This window comes from Mercenaria mercenaria, chromosome 19 (genome assembly GCF_021730395.1).
Source record: "Mercenaria mercenaria strain notata chromosome 19, MADL_Memer_1, whole genome shotgun sequence".
Taxonomy (NCBI): Eukaryota; Metazoa; Mollusca; class Bivalvia; order Venerida; family Veneridae; genus Mercenaria; species Mercenaria mercenaria.
Window position 1 is genome coordinate 35526616 of NC_069379.1, and position 22471 is coordinate 35549086.

A 22471-nucleotide genomic window follows, 5' to 3' on the forward strand; every position below is an offset into this window, starting at 1 on the left:
CTCAATTACTCAATACTACTCGTGATTACTATTGATTCGATGTTTGTCACCATTAAATGCATTTTACACCTTCCTAAGAATAAATAAATACTGTTCATATGATGTTCCTGTCGTATTGAAGAAATTGGACGCTGAACTGATGCCCTATCAAGGAGCTCTTTAATTTATTAAATGTGACTGAACGTTATTTATCATGTCTGTAACACAAGTCGTCAGCAATATTCTCCTGACCACTTTTAAAAGTCACGTCCCACTAATAAAATTTTGTTTTCTTCAGGGCATTGTCCCTTAAACTTTTTTCAGCATAGTATTTGTCTCTTTCCTTGAATTTCGATTCAAAACACAAAATGTTCTCTCACATCTCCGTTCGAGACTGATTTTCAAGCGACGACCAAATCAATATGCCTGCCAAATATTTTAATGATGTCACATTTATAATTTGACGTTATTGGCGTAACGCTTAATTTTCATATCAATATTCACCCAATTTAATGAAAAGGTAGCTTGAAAAATAGGTAAGTGGCAAGTAATGTTTTAGTGCATGTAAAATAGAAAAAGAAACACTATTGGGCCGGATGACGTCACATGACGTTGCCATGGGGACTCGCATTTACTTATTATTTATCCAAAGACAATCTAATTTTGACATATCAGCTCAGTATTCCCTGATATTGTATTTCTAATACATCTTTGTTTTTCCGCAAGAAATTTCATCAGACTAAAGCACGAATGTAATCATATCACCACAATGACAATGTCACTTTCTTTGCTGACCCACTGACTTTATTCCAATCAAACAATTGTTAGAGGTAGACAAAAAAGAAATTGCTTTTTTCCTTAAGTATATTTGTCTTTGGCGTGATCTGGCATTGTCCCAATTGTTTCATAATTACTTATCTTATCTTCAAACACGACAAATGGATGATGTTTTGAGTAACGTATCGTTATTCAATACATTATTTGCCTTTGACGATTCCTTTAATTTCGTATGAAGACGTTTTCAACTTGATACCGATGGACCGGTAATATATTTCCAAAAACTCTGTAAATTCATAACTATAAGCTAACGGTTTCCGATACTTAAATCTACAAACAATTTTGTTTTATTTATGCTTAGACATTCTATAACTGACGAAACAATACGTAAAACCGTACTTTATTGATTGGAAAATACTGTGAGCTGCATGCTGCAAATATATATTGTAATTATAATTGACGACACAACATAATACATTCGTTAACTGTATGAAAATCTTTTAATGTTGCATTTTCTGTTGAAATTTTGTCCCTGGTTTCCACCTTTTTCTACATTGGAGGTAAGTATTTATTGGACATAAATCTTTCTGTAATTTGGAGCAACATCATTATAAACTTACAGTAAATGACGATACAAGACACACAAAATTAAATGAAACTGATGACGAAAGTGTAACTTTAGTGTTGATTGATGCAAGCATAAGAATTTTTACCATGTTCGACATTGGGCTAGTTCTTTAAAGTTCAGCGTCGGGAAAATAGTAGGTATATAATTGTTCTCCCGAAAAATCTTGATTTATTTGTAGATATAAATTATGTTGCTCTAGCTCTAATAATTCTTACTACTGTCAGTCAGATTGAATGATACTAATATTTGCCTTATATGTTTGCTATAAAAATTGTCTAATTGTTGTCCGGTTTATTTTTTATACTCTCACACAAATGTAATGGAACATATATATAACCAAATCACTATTAATGGTTTAAGGACGTATGCTAGAATTTTGTGCGAAAATTTTCCCAATAACAGAATTTCTTTAAACTTTGGATATTGAAGGACAATCATCTAAGAAACAAAAAAATGCAATAAAAATCATAGGTCACCGGTATCAAAAAAGAGTTATCTGCCCTTGAAAACGGCATTCCCCCAAAAATGACGTTTTCAAGGGCAGATAACTCTTTTTCGAATCCGGTGACCTATGATTTTTATTGCATTTTTTTTTTCAGTAGATTGATGATCAATATTCCATAGTTTTAAAAAATTTTCTATTTTGCGTATATTTTCTCTCATCTCAATAATGGTATATTCCTAACACTTAAGGTTTAAGTTGAACATTTCTAAAGTTTGGGTCTAAACGAAATAATGTTTAATTTTATATCTACCTTTAATTTTTATCCTAATAATCGAGTGCATGTGCTGTTTGGGAGAATAAAGTCACGTTGAAAGGACTAAGCATCCCATGAATGTTGTCCTTAAAAGGTTTATCAAATATATTACTCTTATTTATTCTTAGGATAATTATTATTGTTATCATCATTATTAGTTTGCTTTTATCATTATCGTTATTGTTGTTATCATTTATATCATCTCATACATATCTACAATAATTAAATTTACTGCTTACGTTTATAAGAAATTACAACCTCTTTTGAATACGAAAATTTATATGAACTAGCCAATGTGGATTGCTACGTGTATCAACAGATAAAAACGCGGGTAAACTGATCATGATGTGATGTGATTTGATATGATATGTGATATGATATGATATGATATGATATGATATGATATGATATGATATGTGATATGATATATTAAATCATATGATATTACATAACATTACATTATATTACATTATACTATATTATGTGAATATAACTCTGAGCGGGTAGCTAAATTCAATGTACATTGAAAACCTAATCTCTCACTGGCGATATGTAAGTGTTACTGGAGTGTCTTTTTGCTTTCGGCCACTATCCCACCATTACATGCCTTAAAGGAACTAATGGCAAATATTTCTTTTTTTTGGCCATTATTCCACCTTTGTATCTCCATAAACTCACGCCAATTATGTCTCTTCAACTATTTCTGTGGCAGACAAAACAGTTTTCGATTTATTAAAAACACCTGAAACTTTGGCTATGCTCATTATAGCAGCTACACGGTATAATATGATACTACATAAAGCCTTAAGATCCTCACCGTTGTGGGGTTAGAAAGCTTGATATTAAGATGTATGATTATTTATAGCGAGGAAGCCATCCAGCTGGCTTGCGAAAGGTCTGTACTTTTACCTATGCTTGAAAAAATACCTGAAATAATGCTGACACCTGGGGTCGTATTCATAAAAGCATCTTAAGTATAAGTTTTGACTTAAGTTGAAGATTTTACTTAAGTCAGTGGTGATTTCAGCTTAAGTCTAAGTAAAAAACTTAAGTCCTATTCATAAAACAGCTTAAACTTAAGATACGTAAGAAATGTCTTAAGTCAGAAAACAAAATGTCGTCGTTAGTACGATTAAAGTGTTGATTTTCAGATAAAAGCAATTTAAACATAATTATGCATGTTGTATCTGTCTGAAATTAATGTTGTTGTCTTATGGCCTGCAAAGCATAACTACGTTGTAACGTTAAATCAAACAAAAACCAAAGCCTTAGGCTAACAAAAGGCTCATCATAAACATTATTGCAAGTGTAAAATCAAATGACATTAAATGTAATTTTGGAGATCTTGTGACATTAAAAGGTTTTGCAATTTCCTCAAAATGAGATCTTTATAATCGTCTTAATGTCACAAAAAGCAATAAAATCATCTACTCAAGGACACGCGCGCTAATATCACGCAAACTAATGTAAAACATCTGTCAAAAATTCCTTGGAAGAAAATAAGCGACGCAATAATATAACAGCAGATCCGGTCTGACTGATTATGTTCAAGAGAAGTAATGATATGTGCAGTACCCTCCACGTCTTTTAGCACCGGCTTAAGGGGAATTATATTACAGTAAAAATTGAAGTCTCTATGATCCTTAAAAACACTCGGTCTGAATACAGACAGACCTTTACATTTATCCCATTAACCAAAGCTTTTGGTATTTCTTACTGTGTTCTTACAAGATGTGAAATAATAATGCTGCAAACGCAGAACTTCCAAGGTGATTGCAAGCCTGTCTTGATGTATTTTCATTTGTAAACATCTCAATGTAACCAAATGACAGAATGAATAAAAAGGCAAATTTGATAAGTCAGATATCTTTCATACAATAAAATGTAGATGCTAATTTGACCTGAAGCTATTCATCTGCTTATCTTTCCACTACGGTTTCTATCTGTGGTTGCTTAGTCCAAATAAAATTTATGGACAAGGTGATAGTTTTTGACTGTCGCTGCTTAGTCACGTACATAACTGTCCAGCACATTTCTGTTACGCAAAGTGCATTTAAGACCAAATTGAAACATTTGTGGTGCATATAAAGTATATTTAATAAATTACATCACTTGTTAAACACTTATGTTTACGTTAAAGCTTGAAGTTGCCTAATTTTAATGTATCTTTTTCTGTTTTGTTACCGCAAATAAATGCCATCCATTCCCCGTCGTGTACATCAAGTCATGTACATCAAGTTTAATGTTTAAGTAAGATTGACCAGTATTGTATGCATTTTTAAGATTTTTTAATGACTCCATAAAATGCAAATAAGGCTTAGAGGGATGCCAGTAATTAAATATCTGATTATTAAATAAGTTATACCAAAAAGACGAGTTAGAAATGGTGGTGATGGCTTTACATTGCGTATAATGCTTCCAGGGAGGTAACTCGGTAATTCAAATCGTCTTACAAACGTTTGTATTCACAATCCACAGCATTTCAAAACAATTTGAGGCATGACAGAAGTAATTCTATAACATATTTTAACATTCAATACTGGTAGGTCTGCACATCTTCGTTAGTTCCTTAAGAGCAAATGAAATCCATTATAATAGAGCAAAAGGGTACAGATATATATATATGTACGAATATACGTGTGTGTAAGTTGTAATCGCTGTTTACGATTTATATATGTTAGAACAGCAAGTTCGTAATTGCTTATAAGTGCAGAAGGTACTCTACACCTTCTGACAATAACCCATGGAAATATAGTCAACTGCTTTGAACATTGGCACCAGACCAGAACGAAGAAAAGAAAGCACTGTACATGTTATACCCTGCCCGTACTATGCATACTGAAGAAGTGTTATTTTGAGGAAAGCATAAAATATGTGGAGTGTCTCTGCGATGTTTAATATGAAGACAATATGATGTGTGCACGATGGAAGATAAATTACCACTTGTTCAATATGCATAGTACCCATTTACCGAACTGTGTGTTTTAGGTGAGAAATGGGTTAGTACATTTCTCCGTTCATTTCCGTAGTTCTTATACTATACCTTGGGGTGGGGTATAACATATACACCAGCATTTTCTTTCTGGTCTGACGCCAGTTATTTTTCAGCCGGTAACTTATCTTGTAAAAGAATTATTACCCATTAGTTGCACTGTGTTTGTATTGGGAAGATGCATTTTAAAGGTTCATCGGTAAACTTTGTTAACATGTTCTTTGAATTTTATGATTAAGTTCTAGATTTGTCACCAGAATTTGAATCATTGCCACTCAATACCGGACATGAATGCAACATATTTTTTTTTCTTTTTTTTTCTCGTAATTATAGAAGTCCCAGCAAGAAATAATCATTTACAAATAAGAGGATGAATGTTTAAGGCTTTTAGATAAGAAAATGTAAAAAAAAAGTAATGTAATATTTTAGAGTATAATTACACGTTTTTCCCACTGTTGAATTAATGTTAATCCTAATGTTGGTTTATTTTCTTTTCATTTAATTGCAGAAAGTGACATCCGTTCTAAATATCAGTTTTCATGAAGCTTTCATTTTGACAAAAAAGAAAGATGATATCATTACCGTATATCTCAACATCTCACAAGGCAATAATACAGCTATAGAGAATACCGTACTATGCTTTTTTTCATTAAAAGAACAAAATTGTAGAAACGCCTGTCCCTTTTGCATGCAGAAGCATTTGATTTCTCCAGTTATATGTGAGTCAGACAAAAATCACAAACGCTTTCAAATAAATCCACCAACACAGTCGATGCATTCCATTTACAAATTAGATTATGAATATTTTATGTGATATATTTGTAGCTTTTTATATTACTTAATTTAATGGTCCCGGCAATTATCGGGATTGCATACGAAGAATGCGTAAACGAACGGAAATTTCCGATTGTCTTTACATGTCCTCTACCTTAAGTGGCATGAGTGAACGTAGGCAAAATAATTAAGGTATTAAAATGTGGGAAAAAATAACCAGGGTAAATCTCACTGAATTGACAATTAACAGAAACGCTAAAGCCATTTCAACAAAATAAATTATGCACAAATAGGCAGGCCTATTGTAGTTATAGTCATTTATTTGAAAAAATTGTTCAGTGTTTTAGTCAGTGTGCCCAATGACGTGGTCGCGCTACGTCATTTTGAGCTCGAAAGTGAAAGTGGAAAGGTAAACAAAAATTATAAATCAGGGCGTAAGTTTTTTATTCAATATATTATGTTAATATCATGCACATGATTCGAAAGCCGTATGAAAGTGCTACTCCCAGTACTACGATTTCCCCACCAAAACCTTCTCGTTTTAACGCTATTCCTGTTCAATTGACTTGCAGTGAGAATATCTTACAGCGCACAATGTCGAAAGTGGTTGAACAGGAATAGCGTTGAAACGAGAAAGTTTTTGTGGGGAAATCGTAGTACCGGGGGTAGCACTTTCAAACAGGTTTCGAATCATAATTTTTGTCTACCTTTCCAATTTCACTTTCGAGCTCAAAATGACGTAGCGCGATCACGTGATTGGGCACACTGTTATTGGTAGTACACATCTATACTGTGTTCAGCGATACATGTATACAGGGTGTTCCATTGTTTTAATGCAAAGTGCTGGTAAAACACAATCATAAATGTGTTAATCTTATATTTACATAATTTTGTACTAGTATTTGTTTATGTTTTCAAATTTAAAATTTGGGTCTAGTATAACCTTTATTATTAAGGTAATCTTGTAACTTGTTCGCTAGAAGGAGAGATTGCAAATATTTTCTATCTTTTGCTGATTTTTACTAAAGTGTGTCACTGGCTTAATTTGCCTACTAGACAAATAATTACGCCGCACCCCTCTGCCTGTATGCATAATGGCTTCAGTATATTCAATTATCCTCCGATAACACAGATATGTCACAATGTTTCTCGCACAAGCGAAATATCTAATCTTGTAAGCCGCAGTATATTCAACTGGTCTGTATCCGAAGAGACACGATCATAGTATATACTAAGTATAACATAGTTAACACCACAGAAAATGATTAAAAATGATCCACTATTTACAGAATAGTAAAAAACGCATTAACTTTTAATCCAGTAAGGCACATATTACAACGCTACATTTGCAGTTAAAGGTCACAATACAACTTTCCCTTAGACATACATGCAATAGCAACATTTCTTAACAGGCATATAGAAGATTAAAGTTCACGATACCACATTCCCTTAGACATACATGCAATAGCAACATTTCTTAACAGGCATATAGAAGATTAAAGTTCACGATACCACATTCCCTTAGACATACATGCAATAGCAACATGTCTTAACAGGCATATAGGCGACTAAAGTTCACGATACCACATTCCCTTAGACATACATGCAATAGCAACATTTCTTAACAGGCATATAGAAGATTAAAGTTCACGATACCACATTCCCTTAGACATACATGCAATAGCAACATTTCTTAACAGGCATATAGGCGACTAAAGTTCACGATACCACATTCCCTTAGACATACATGCAATAGCAACATTTCTTAACAGGCATATAGGCGACTAAAGTTCACGATACCACACTCCCTTAGACATACATGCAACAGCAACATTTCTTAACAGGCATATAGGCGATTAAAGTTCACGATTCCACATTCCCTTAGACATACATGCAATAGCAACATTTCTTAACAGGCATATAGGCGATTAAAGTTCACGATACCACATTCCCTTAGACATACATGCAATAGCAACATTTCTTAACAGGCATATAGGCGATTAAAGTTCACGATACCACATTCCCTTAGACATACATGCAATAGCAACATTTCTTAACAGGCATATAGGCGATTAAAGTTCACGATACCACATTCCTTAGACATACATGCAACAGCAACATTTCTTAACAGGCATATAGGCGATTAAAGTTCACGATACCACATTCCCTTAGACATACATGCAATAGCAACATTTCTTAACAGGCATATAGGCGATTAAAGTTCACGATACCACATTCCCTTAGACATACATGCAATAGCAACATTTCTTAACAGGCATATAGGCGATTAAAGTTCACGATACCACATTCCCGTAGACTATCATGCAATAGCAACATTTTGGAACATCATATGGGAAATTAACGTTTACAATACCGAACTCCTCGAGACTTACATGCAAATGCAACATTGTTTGAACATTAAAACAGTAAATTAAAGTTCACAATAGGAAAATCCATTAGACTAACATGCAGTCGCAACGTTTTAGGATTTTTATATCAGTGTTGTGTCGGATTAGCTATATGCTATATTTGATTCAGTCGTGACATGCAACCAAAGATATTTTTATGCTGTGTTTCGAGTGGATCAATCATCAATGTTTCCAATGACAATAAAATTCCACAAAGAATATCGTTAATTACACGCGCACGTGAATTTCGTGCAAAACGGCTATTGTGGGACTACTGACTTCACGGTTGATTGATTTTTTAATTTACCATGTGAAGTTTTTCAAGTGTAATGTGATATGAAGAAAAACAAGTCCAATTTATAAATTTAAGTTTTTTAATAAACAAAACTCAAGTTATACATCTGGATAGTTTCTTTTGCTGTTCAGTATATATTATATATTCGACACATTTTGTAAATAAACAAAGCTACTTACAGTTGCAGACTGGAATCATGCAACCATAATTTGTTTAGTTTGTGACATCGTGATTCGTTTATAGTTGATTAACACCAGCCATAAAATGCAGAATGAGCTGTATTTTATAGAATTATGTTCGTGCCACTTTAATTCGCGCCTTACCAACAGGCGACAACGCGATAATTATCGCATTGTCGCCTTTTCCAAAAATATATATACAGGCGAGATTTAACAATCCTCGCGAGGTTTTTGAGTCGATAACTATCGTCTTAATTTTCGCATGTCTTTCTTAATTCCCGTATCGGGAAATTGAAATTCCGCTTAAATAATTATATTACTAAGTAGTTGCGAGAATAAATAAAACCTTGCAGTGTCGCATTGTCGCACTGTCGCTTGGGGTACGATTTCTGAACAATTGACCGATATAATTCTTCCCGGGTATTGTGTATCAATACACCGAAACAAATTTCTAATGACAGTCCCTATCCTTTTTTAACGGTGTAACAGAAATTTCCATCCACGGTGCTATAGAAATAAATAACCCATTACATCGGGCGACAAGCGAGGTTTTACTCATTCTCGCATCTATGTATCATTATTTAAGGGGACTTTTAATTTCCCGATCCGAAAATTAAGAAAGACATTCAAAATTTATGATGATAATTATAGCCCTAAAAACCTCGCGGGGATTGATAAATCTCGCATGTATATATCTTTTGGTACAAGGTGACAATAATTACCGCATTGTCGCGTGTTGGTGAGGCGGGAATTAAAGTGGCACGAACAGGATTCCGTAGTAATTTGACTGAATCACAAAACACAAAAGCTCATTTATACACAGGTAAGCTCATTTATACACTGTGTATAAATGAGCTTTTGTGTGTTGTGATTCAGTCAAAATACTACGGAATCTTCAGTCAAAATACTACGGAATCCTGTTCGTGCCACTTTGCTTCCCGCTTAACCAACACGCGACAATTATCGCATTGTGGCTTTGTACCAAAAGATATAAAGACATGCACCCTGCTCATTCTACTAGATTTAAAGATATATGTACTTCATAAGTCCTTTGTTTTGATACCTGTTTTCTAGCATGTTTTGTCATTGTTGCCTAAATGGACTTAATTGTTATAATTTGGCACTTTTAACTCAACCAAATGTGGAGTTCTACTCCTCACAAGGCTATAGAGTGTGGACGAGAGCATGCTTTTCCACTAAGATGAACAATCTCAATCAAAACAAGCCTGTAACATTTTCATTTTTATTGTGCTGGGCTACCTATGGTGTTCCCCGTTTTCTATTACTTTTTTCATCAAAGCAGCGTTTTTGTGACGTGTGGATGGTGGAGGAAGACCACAGGTGCCCCTGTTAACATATGATTTTATTATCGGGCTGTTTGTTATCTGTCTCTTATTTGTGGATTATTCAAATCTTCATCAATAATCGTATTGCCCTTATGGTGACATGGTAATAAGTTAACCGGGAGAAATTAGCTCATTTTTGAAGAAAATAAGACACAACGCCAGATCTATTTCCATCTGTAATAAATAAGAATGAAAAAACTAATTTCCACTTGTTTCAGATCAGTTTTCACTTTTGTTTTAAAATAAATTTAATCTAATTGTCATAATCAAAACAGTGAGTTTTAAAATATTAAAATATCATTTTAAAACGCAAATTCTTATAAATCAATTCAAATTCAAAACCAAATTCATTCATAATCTGAAATAATAATTATTATGAAAATATGTAAAGAAATTTCTTACCTGCAATAAATAAGAATGAAAAAACTAATTTTCACTTGTTTCAAAACTGTTTTCGTTTTTCTTTTTCTTAAATAAATTTGTTCTAATTGTCATAGTCAAAAGAGTGAATATTAAAATATAAAAATATCGTTTTAAAACGCAAATCCGTATCAATCAAAAACATTCAAAAGCAAATTCATTCATAATCTGAAATAATAATATTATGAAAATAGAATTCTATGCCCCTAAAACCAAATTTCTTATAACCTGTAAGCAAATTTCATACCTGCAATAAATAAGAATGAAAGAACTAAATCCATTTGTTTCAGAACAAGAGCGCGGTTCTTTTATGCACAGTCCTAAGTAATTCATTACGTAATCATAACGGAAGTTAATACTTAAACTTCACGTGATCATACTGAAACAAAACTGTCAATACAATAGAAACATCGTCTAATAATTTTTTAGGTTAATGAACTTTTATTTCATACATATTTTAATACATTTAATTAAATCTATTTCATGCAAAAATCCAAACCAACATTTATAAAAATACTTTCCAATAAATATTATTATCAACACTTTATTATAAAAGAAGATGTTTACCAAATTACGAAAAAGACATTTATTTCCCACTCATGAACGATGCTAACCACCCTCATCGCACCAACACTTTGTTAAGTCTATTATGTTAGTACAACAACAGGTTGCAGCACCATTCCTAATTTAGTACTACCTTAGAAACTGTGCACTTCGATTTATTGCTAGATTCTCTATGAATCATGAAATCTTGCTTACCTAAGATTTATCCTTGAATGTTCATTTTTTATTTTTTCTTCTATTTTGTATTTTAGGCAAACTTATCCGTTCGTTTGGTTCCTAGATAAAATGTTCAAAGTTTGCTTTATGCTTCTTTTTTTCCTGTAACTCTACCCCGAATTTTCCAAAATTACATGTCCCCATGTAAAAATATATAAACCAAAAGATTCAGTTTTAGGGCTTTTTGTATACTTTTATCTATTTCTATTCTATGTAATATCATTTCTTAATATATATTAAATGGTATGATGAAAATTAATGATAAACAAAACACAGCAAAGCATACACATACCAAAATATCCTTTCATTCAAGTATAATAAAGAGACCTGTAGGTGACATATTATTTGGAGTTACTTCTCTTATTTAATTAATTTTTTTTCAATTATATTCTAAGAAAAGCATTTTTATTGTATTTGTAATTGAATTAAACAACTCAATAACGCCTCCGTAGCTGCTTAAGAGCTTATAATTTTCGAAAAAATGGTTTAATAATTGCCGATTTATATTTTCATCTGTTATAATTTTTATGATAGCTACGTCTTCCAAAGAATTATACAGGTTAACCGTTATTTCTTTTATTTTCAAGAAAATAGTTTGCACTGAAAAGGGCATTTCTGGCTTATTCGTTCAACTTATTGAATAATAATTATCCTTGAAAACAAAAGACTAGACTTACTTTTTTCTGTAAGGTTATTTTCTTCTTCATTTATTTCTAAGAAATATAAATTTTTAAAAACAAACACCATTATCTATGTCCTTTGTATCAACTATTTAACAACAATCATAAACTGTTTTATATTCAAATTTCCCTGTATCTTATAAAATAAATCCAAATAAATCTCTCCAATTACACACGTATGATATATTATGAATATATTTTAATGAACACTTTCTTACTTTAATCCCTAGCCAGGAGCGTGGTCGGAAATTTCTTAAAGTTCTAATATATACTAACTACGAATCAGTAATTCTGGGGAAGAATTGAGATGTTCACCTAGTAAATGTTAAAATATAAATCGATTCAATAATTTAATATTATTTCATGTTATCGTAAAAATTCCATATACTAGATTGTCATATATTAAAAATTTGCAATTATCTGGTTCTAATATAATTCCACAGAATTCTTTTTTTAAACATAGCTCTTGTTTTTTTATAAGATATTTCCGTTGAGTCACATAAGCAAAATCAATTGGAGAATTCGGATATTTACTCACATAATCTTTTTTTTTAATGCAAACTTACATACTTTATTCTTATAATCAATAATTTTCATACAAGATTTAGAACAGGTTGTAGACAACATGACGTTTGACTAAAATGCAAGTCAAAATTGTCTTGTAAAACTATTTTGATACTAAGTTTGCACCGAAGTTTGATTGGTATTTAGATACTCTAAATAATTTTACTAATTTATGATGAGATAAAGATAAATTTTTATCGAAATTATCATATTTAATATCTTTACCCTCTTTTTAATTGACCTATACGTATTATTTCACTGAAACTTGATATGATTTCTAACCTGATAACTATCTTATTTTCTCGTTCTACACTGGGCACAATTGTTCAGTAATATTTTTTTGTATTATGTGTCTCAGTTCATATTTATGACAAAATGTAAGGATAAATCAACATATAAAAGAACCTTCAAACAACATAATATAAAATAATTTCAAATGTAAGCGTAAGGTTATATATAACAATAAGTGATGTTTGTCTTCAATGATTCTTTTGCATATGTTTCGTGCTCTTTTAAAAAAAATCCTTTCTTCCAAATTCTATGATATATTGCTTTACGTTTTTGTTTTTTTTTTTGTTTTTTTTTTTTGTTTTTGTTTTGTGCTATTTTTTAATATACTACAAACTGTTTAAGATCTGTTCACGATTAATTTTAAAAAAGAAAAACATTTTGTTTTACAATAAGATTCCAAATCAAAGAGTTTCATTCATTTAAAAAAAATCGATGTTTACAGTACTGTTTATATTCATCTGTGATCGATGCATTCATTTTTTTTATACATGAAACATACCGTATATACTCCCAACCTACTGTAAATATCAGCTAATCGTTCTTTCAGTTATAAAAAGGGTAAAACAAATGCATATAAATGCTGTTCAATATTTATATAAATATTTATGACTATTTCAAATGGATACTGGAGGGTTGATTGTGTAGTGTAAGGAAAGGTCATACCTATTATATATTATATGGTATGACTGATTTATTGTGCACGGTATACTCGAAAAATAACTCAAGATACTGAATGAATAAATATTTACTAAAACGACAACTAATTCTCAGTAGAGAAATTTGAGGGTTAGTAAGAAAAACATCGAGAAGACAAACAGTTAGCCATTTTGATTTTCAATCATGCCATATTCAGGGATACAAAGTAGTCAGTATCGTAGCACAACCACCTAGTTTATCCTGTTTACAAAGTATTACTATTACATTGGTGAGATTTTTCCAGTTAACACAAAAACTGTACTTTCTTTACTCCAAAAATATTTAGACCCAATCTTCCGAGGAAATGTAGAATTCGGTTCGCTGCATTTACAACTGTCTCAGATTATACAAGTTTATGTTCATATTTTAGCTTTGATTTTTATGGTTTTTCGTGGTATGTCTACCGTACATTATACTCGTGTGGGTGATTTTTCGTTCAGAATTCACAAATATATTTTCGAGCTTTGTCGCAATAAGTGTCGTCCCATCTGTTTCCATAGTAACCAATCCATACACAATCTGTATTCGTCGGTTCATTAGGGGCCCATGCCTGTAAAAAGTGAAGATACGTATTCGACATATTTGTTATATTTAATTTTATTTGCGTATTCAGACAAGAGTAAAACATTTCAATAAATTACGATATATAAATACAACCGTTATTTCAACGATAAACTGATCTCTAACTGTATAAAACTGTAACACCACGGTAGATTTAAAAAATAAAGAGCAATCAATGTAGTATTATATTAACCTTTTTGTTTAGATTTTAATTATAACAGTTTATTGATAATGACTTTATTATTCTTTGTAGGAAAACATTGTCATAAATGTTAACGTCTCATTAATTCATGTGAAATTAAAGGACTATTTGTTATAAAGATTATCTCAATAAACATAGATAAATTTTCAAAATATATATGACTCAACAAAATTGTATCTAGCATACTTTGAACCCGCCCTCTACACTTCTTCCATCAATCCACGTGCAATTTGTATCATTATTACATCTCATGCCGATCCAGTGTTCAAATTCTGAAATTAAAACGGATGCTTATCAAATCTTGACCAACACGAAACTGCGTGACTTTGCCCTGATTGGCTGTTTCTAGGGAATATAAATTCGTAGATCATAGCTTCAGAATATTAACTGTGCATGTCTATGTAGTAATCTTAAGTGACTAAAACATGCAAACTTTCGTTCAAAAGAACATCAAAATTGTATATGCGTATGCAGGTTCATTGTAACAGATGCTTAAAAGATTTTCGCATAATATATATCTACTCCATATCCTATAATGTGTTTGGAATATATTAAGTTTAACAAAAGTTTCCAGGATATTCACCTTTTTAACTCGCCATTTGTTTCGTGAAACCATTCATAATACGTTTAAACGTTACAATATAAAGTAATAACGATAGTTTAATTTATTTTTAATCACACGAGAGCATGTCACTTAAATAGCACAGCTTAACCATTAGGCGATAATTATTTTATCATTGACACATGGCAAAAACAACCAATACGAAAATTATCAGACAAATTTCATTTCATACAAAGAGACATCGATCGAAATGCACATTTATGATAATAAAACACACATCTAATATTTATAATTATTATATCCTAATATAAATTCTGTAAAAATGTCGGCTTGTATTTCACAGTTAGATGTGAACAGGCAGAAAACAATCCGCATTGTATCTTTGAAATTCCGTATTGTTCCTTTTGTATTGCATGCTGCCGGACTATTTTCATTAATATGCATAACCTGGCACAGTTCTATAAATAGCACATATTTAAACTTTACTTTTCATTTATATATCGATAAACATAGAATATTTCGTTTAAGAACAAAACAACAAACAGCAAGATAGAGGAATTTAATAAAAGGGTCATCATAGCAGTAGCTAGATCTGGGAGCCTATATTCGGAAGTCGCGGATATTGCCAGGTTGCGCTCCTCGTGAGATTCGATCTAGCAAAATCCATTCCAGCCAAATACAATATCCCAGATAGAGCTACTGTTATACAAACCCTATTATAATAAAATGTCATGCGCCCAGATTTATGTCGAATTCGAATTATTACACATGTATACAGTACATTTCTTGTAAATGTTAGTCTGTAATTCAAGGCATTAGTCTGTAAATCAAGGCATTTACAAACAGCATCTGTGTTGCTCGTAAAATATGGACACGCACTACAGAAACTGATTGTCCTTCAGTAAGCTTTTGTATAAAATGTGTGCCATATTTTAAAATCAACTTTGCACACGTTTTGACTGGTTTTGATATATTTGATAGCCTTTTGTAACATGTTGTTTGAAAAGGAAATATCATTAAAATCTGGAGGCATGTCACTTGCAAAATTTTGTGATACCGATTACAATGGCTTCTAGAAAGTCTATTTCTCCTTGACTTTCGAGTATCACCAGACTTGCATTTCTGATTTCACAGCCCACCTGTAAAGTGAAATGATCTTAAGGTTTTTTCTTTGATTTGATCGAACTAAAAGCGTTTGTTTTGCTGGCATTGCTCCATTTAGCATACTTTGTTTACAAGTTTACAAGTTTTAGTTTAGTCATATACACTCTTCTGCTATCTCGTTCTCTTCCGGCTATATACCACCTCAAAAGCTCAATGGCTTGATGTCCTTATTGGGTGCGGGGGCTCTTCAGTTCGATCTGTGATAGCGTTAAAACAGGTACCAGTAGCTCACTTTCTTACCCGTTTACCTTAAAGTGATTGCTGATGTCCACTGCAGATGTAAACTGAACTTTTTATAGTGTATGAACTGTATCGTCATTTACAGCAAAGAACATTTTATATATCATGCGCATGTCTAGGCAAGATATTATAAAACAATTTACCGTAAACATGACGACACTACATTTTATCAAAATTATTTCAGGAAAAAAGTTCATATTATATATCAAATCATTAAAAATACGTATACATCCAGCTGTGACAGAGGGTAAATGCCTACTTGCTGGACGATGTCAGTAAATGTATCTATAATCTAAGGGTTTGTTTACAATTAAAATTATCATTTCATGAAAATATCAACACACACCTTTGCCGATTCCCATGTTACATTTTCTTCGCCGATGTAGTATTTATCTTCTGAAAAATATATGAGTTTGGTCCAGAAAGTCAATATATGAGTGTACAATATTTTGATGATGCGCAAATCCATTGAAGGTTCATTGAAAGTTTCAACTCAAAGTAACTCATATCTGTGTTCTTTTAACATGTCTACTGCTTTGCTCGTGAATAAAGGGCTTAGTATTAGCTTGAATTTCTACCATCGGCCCTGAAAGGGCACCATCAAATCGGGCCTGCAACATTCTCATTTATGTCGTGTTGTTGTTTTCTATTTTTGCTATCTGATGTTAAGACAATTTTGGAATTGTATTTGTTAAGGTCAAAACAGTAGGATTAGTGTTCAACATAAAATAAGCATAGACAATTGCAGCTTTATAAATGTTTGACATTTTGAGCGTTATTGACCTTCAAAAAGTTCAACCCAGAAGGAGTAATATCAGTACACCCCTACCTGATCAAACACAGAAAACTTACCTAGAAAGCAGCTTTGTTCATAACATGTTTCATTTTCTGTAGTATAGCCGAAACATGACAAACCTCCATTGCTCGGGGGTGGATCCGTACATGATCTAGATCTTTTTCGAGTGCCATTGCAAGTCTCAGAACACGTGCTCCAGGACATCCAGTCGGTCCAGGCTCCGTTAACTGAAGGACATGGAATATACCGGATGTAATATTTTTTTCTCATATGAAAGCTAACATGAAATTGCATTATACACCAGTAAACGTTCTTAAAGTCATTTCCTTGAGATAAGAACAGATTTGTTTCTATGGATACAGTCAATACTGTGTTAAGGACGACCTCTGAATCTAAAGACCACATGTTTTTTTTCCCATTTTAACATTTACAGTGTATTTCAACCTGTGAATAAAGACCACCTCACAATAAAGACCACATTTTGGCTCTCCCAAGGGTGGTCTTTATGGATAGGTTTGACTGTATATATATTTTTTTTTTCATTTTTAAATTACTACATGACTTCAATATAAACTATATCAATTTCACTGACTATTATGGAATGTCATCGTGCCAGGTATTAAGGTATTGACGGGATAGGTACATGACCAATATGAAACGAGTACTCAATTATAAAGTCAGGACTGAAACAAACTACGAATTAAATTGCATAGAACTCGTTATAATTTTCTTAAATGTCACTACACATTAATTTAGTAACTGACACAAATATTTATAATTTTTAATATTGCAAAAATGTACATGAAGTAAAAGGTTTTCTGTAACTTTTATTTATGAGAACATTTCTCGATATAAAGTACATTGTTTTACAACAGAAAACAGTTTTCTTTTCTTTTGTAATGTGTAAGTAGCTCACATATATATAAGAAAGAAACCATAGAAATCATATAGGTTATTCTTAAATTTTGATTCATTTTTCCAGAGCAAATAACAATCCACCTGTATTTTCTTTGAGTGCTTGATTTAGAAAATTTTCCATTTACACAGATTTCTATTTGAGCCGATAATATGCCTTATGTTCGCTGCGCAACAGGCTGCACAGTAACAACTGTATAAAACTGTGTAAAAAATCGCCTTTAGAAATGGCGACTTGTTATTCATACGAACTGTCAGAAATATAAATCGATAATAAACAAAGCGGAAATCCTTCCCTAATCATATTTGCGCCTGATATATTTTTATTAATATTCATGATGTATTTTCGAAATAGAACTTATATAAGTGTTTTTATAATAGCAACTTAATTATTTATCGGAATTCAATTTGGCTACCGCAAAATTCACAAACCACGGTTCACATGGGGCGCATTTTAATGGCAAAATCTATTGAACAGATCTAAATAAAACATCTGATATCCCAGATGCCGTTAACAACAATGCTATATTAAAGCAATTGCTCAAGCAGTGACTAAATTTTATCATTTTGTAAAACAATTTTACTAGTCGTTAATATTCGTTTTCACAAATCCGTGCCATACGGTGGTCTGTTTAGGACATGCGTTTATTTTCATAAGATTAAATAATCTTGTGCGCACGACATTATTTTTTCGAGCGCACGACATCCTATCTCGCAGTCACGACATCATATTTCAAGCGAAGGACATATTATCTCGTGCGTACGGCATCTAAGCTCGAACTCACATCCATTTGTATCGTGCGATCGACATATTTCTTCGTGCGCACAAAAGCTTATCACGAGTGCACGTCATCTTATTTTGAAAACACGTCATTTTATCTCGTGCACACGACATCTTATCTCATGCGCACGACATGTTATCTCGAGTTCACGACATCATTACTCAGACGCACGACATATCATTGCGAGTGCAGAAATCTTATCTCGGATGCGCGACACCCGATCTCGTATGCACAAGATTTCAGTGATGGGAGTTTAGCATGGCGCATCGGCCTTCAAGATGCCCATTACAGTACTACAAGGGAAATATATTGTGCGAACGAGAACAGATGTCGATTGACGAGGTAAGATGCTGTACGCTGTGCGCATAAAATAAGGTTTCGTGCGCACGAGATAAGAAGTCATGTGTTCGAGATAAAATGTCGTGTGATCAAGATTGGATATCGCGGCTACGAGAAAAAAACATGTCGTACTTAAAAGATCTGATGTCATGCGCACAAAAATTGTCGTTAGCTCATGATAAGATGTCGTGCGGACGAGATAATTTAATCTTGAAAAAAATAAAAGCATGTCCTTATCATACCACTGTAATATGCATCTTTCAAATTTGCATCTATAACAAAAATAAAATCACATTTATGCATATTAATGAAAATAGAAAAAAATACTTCTAAATAGTTACAATTTAAACTTATACGCGATGTCAAAAGTGTCTTTGCATACTTCTATCTAATTGTTTTACTATTTACTAAGACTGTCGATAGAATGTTGAAAATAGCGTCATTTTTTATCAGTCGTAGGATAATTTGATTTCTACTTTATTGTACGATCTTTTTCTATCATTTTTATAAATTTGATTTTTGTAGCCAAACTTATTATTTTTTTTTTTGAGAAAAAAGTAGAATCTCTGGGAAAAGTTCATTTTAATAGATGCAGACTGTGCAAACACCGCAGGGCCACCCAAACGCAAATATACAACATACTCTAAGAATATTCCACTGGTTGAAGATATAGATGGAAATATCTGGCTCGTGAGTAACGAGGCCCAGACAGATATTTCATTCCGCAGTCTCAACTAGTGATATCTTTTTTGCTTTTTGCATTCGAATATTTCTTTTCTTTCAAACATATGTTGCTAATGTATTTAGAGGAAACAAAAACACTCTTTTTATTTTATGCTTTGTCTATATTTACATAGTTTATAATTTCTCACCAATGGAAAATGTATTCGATAAATTTCGCTGTGACAATTCCAGCTTTTATTTCCTCTACTCTTTCGATTATCTATCTAAAACATTTAATAAAGTAGTATTTTCATATAGTTTCTATTGATAACTTGAAATCTGGAACATACACAGGTCAAAAATCTATTAAATAATACCAATTTTTGTGTACACTTTCCATCCTTCAGCAGCTACTGTTGAGTTTTCCGGGAAAATTTCGCTCAGCTCGCATTTACGTTTATCCTGGTTAAAGTTTACCGACAAACTGTTCTCACTCTTTTCCAAAAGAACTGCACATTCAGACAATGAACGCACTGTATGGGTTTCTTTAACGTTGGAATTTCGTCCGTTTGACTGATATTTCTTCACTTTTCCACAGCAACATGGTGTTAGAATTACAGTTACCAGACATAATATAAACGCGAAGACAATATCACTTCTCATTTTTTTTAAGTTTAAAAGATATAACCCAAACACAATTTGCTTGATTTGAACATTAATTTCTGCCCGTCAAAGAGGTTTCAGTCTTAAAAGCACACACAAGCAAGAATGTTTTGTCCTTCAAAACAAACGCGCATCTGACAGTTTCAAGTCGGAGGCGTTTCAAATGTTAATAAGCTTTAATCTTGAAGACGAAGCAGGGAATCTTTCAAGCACATGCGCAGTAAAGTTTAATGTATGCATGAGAGTTTGCATAGTAACTAAATCAAAACATTCACTAGGTTATATATTATTCAAGCGAACTGCAAAGCTTCATTACGCCGTTTCGTTTGGCTACATCTAGTTGCTCTATTAAAGGCCGTTCCGACATGTTCTTATGAAGTCAATATATCTGTGTTCCAGTAAGGTAAACGTATATTTTACTTATCGTCGCCCTATGAAACAACTTACATAAGCGTTATAGATCTTTTGAGAGATCCTATTTTTGATATTGTTTCAAATGCGGCTATATAGTTCTTCTAATGCAGTTATGATAGTCTCTAAAATGATATTAATACAACGTGAAACCATTTAATTACGTGGACATAAATTCATGGGTACTGTCAAAATGCAGATTTATTCGGGATGTAAAGTTATAGATTTTTCAAATATTTAAGTCAAAAGAAATGGGCCGTGCCATGAGAAAACCAACATAGTGGGTTTGCGACCAGCATGGATCGAGACCAGACTGCGCGGATGCGCAGGCTGGTCTGGATCCATGCTGGTCGCAAACCCACTATGTTGGTTTTCTCATGGCATGGCTCAAATGGTATCGATGGTATTGAAATTCCTTGGTAGACGCACGCACAATATTCATGAATATTATTCTTCTACGAATAGATATGTATCAAAGTAAGCAGTTTGTTAAGTGACTTAACAACGGATGCTGTTATGAACAACAAATATAACATAATAGAAATAACATAAACATTCTGTCACATTCAGAACGTTATATTTTCCCTTTCCCTGTCGTATTAAAAAATGGTATATTTACAATTTCTCTGTCGCATTCAGAACTGTGTATTTTCCCTTTCTCTGTCGCATTCAGAATGTTATCTTTCCCCTTTCCCTGTCGCATTCAGAACGTTATATTGTCCCTTTCTTTGTCGCATTGAGAACGTTATATCCCCCCTTTCCCTGTCGAATTCAGAAAGTTATCTTTCCCCTTTCAGAACATTGTATTTTCCCTTTCTCTGTCGCATTCAGAACGTTTTATTTTCCCTTTCTCTGTCGCATTCAGAACGTTATATTTTTGCTTTCTCTGTCACATTCAGAACGTTATATTTTCTTTTGATGAAAATCTTTTTTGTGTCGTTCCTGCTACATCAGCGTATTCAATGCAATCCCTTGAGGTATTAAAATGAAATATGACCTAACAATTAAAAATTGAATAATACACATGCTGTTCAAAACGCGAGAACGAGAAATACCTCATAATTGTATTAATATCCTTTAAATACATTCGGACCACGTTCATGATATTCAAATTATCTGTAAAAAAAAAAGAACATGTACCTTAATATTTTATTTGACGTTACTGCAAGTAATATATCAATTAATAATTGAAAGAAGTCGCATTAAAACATAGCGTTGTAGATAATATTTTATTTGCAAAAATAACAAAATTGTGATTTTCTCGCCGTAAACATTTGATGTGTTATCATATCTTTTTATACTTTTAGGTCAGTCTAGTATGAGCCTGCCTTTTTATTTGCTGATATTTTTCAGTATGTCCAGAAAAGCTGAAACTTCCATCGTTGTTGTATTTCAAACACGTACAGCTACCTTAATAATCTCGTTTTCAGTGTAGGAAATGAATAATGGAAATATAACAATACAAAATATAAACACCTACCAGTTACCCTAGCTACTTTAGGTGGCCCAATTATCTAATGGTTATGCGCTTGACTGTAAATCTAGAGATCCGGGGTTCGAATCCCGATCCAGGCACTGGAAATTTCTCAGATGCTCTTTAGGTTTT

At 32.6% G+C, this 22471-nt stretch overlaps 1 protein-coding gene across 1 annotated transcript; it reads right to left on the reverse strand.

Moving 5' to 3' along the window:
• Nucleotides 1-10686: 10686 nt before the first annotated feature.
• Nucleotides 10687-20634, reverse strand: LOC128551192 (thrombospondin-1-like). Its single transcript, XM_053531793.1, has 6 exons — nt 20169-20634; nt 17149-17319; nt 16643-16692; nt 15950-16031; nt 14517-14602; nt 10687-14117 (listed from the first exon to the last, which is right to left on the reverse strand). Exons 1-6 carry the CDS (start codon nt 20452-20454, stop codon nt 14004-14006), a joined length of 789 nt encoding a protein of 262 aa, XP_053387768.1. The 5' UTR covers nt 20455-20634; the 3' UTR covers nt 10687-14003.
• Nucleotides 20635-22471: the final 1837 nt, after the last annotated feature.

Bases quoted from the DNA above. Each gene is read 5' to 3' on its own strand.
- LOC128551192 (XM_053531793.1), bottom strand. From the start codon at position 20,454: ATGAGAAGTGATATTGTCTTCGCGTTTATATTATGTCTGGTAACTGTA. The intron at 17,320-20,168 runs GTATTATTTAAT...CATGTCCTTCAG, and splicing joins GAAAGTGTACACAAAAATTG to TTAACGGAGCCTGGACCGAC. The intron at 16,032-16,642 runs GTGTGTGTTGAT...TTCACTTTACAG, and splicing joins TAACATGGGAATCGGCAAAG to GTGGGCTGTGAAATCAGAAA.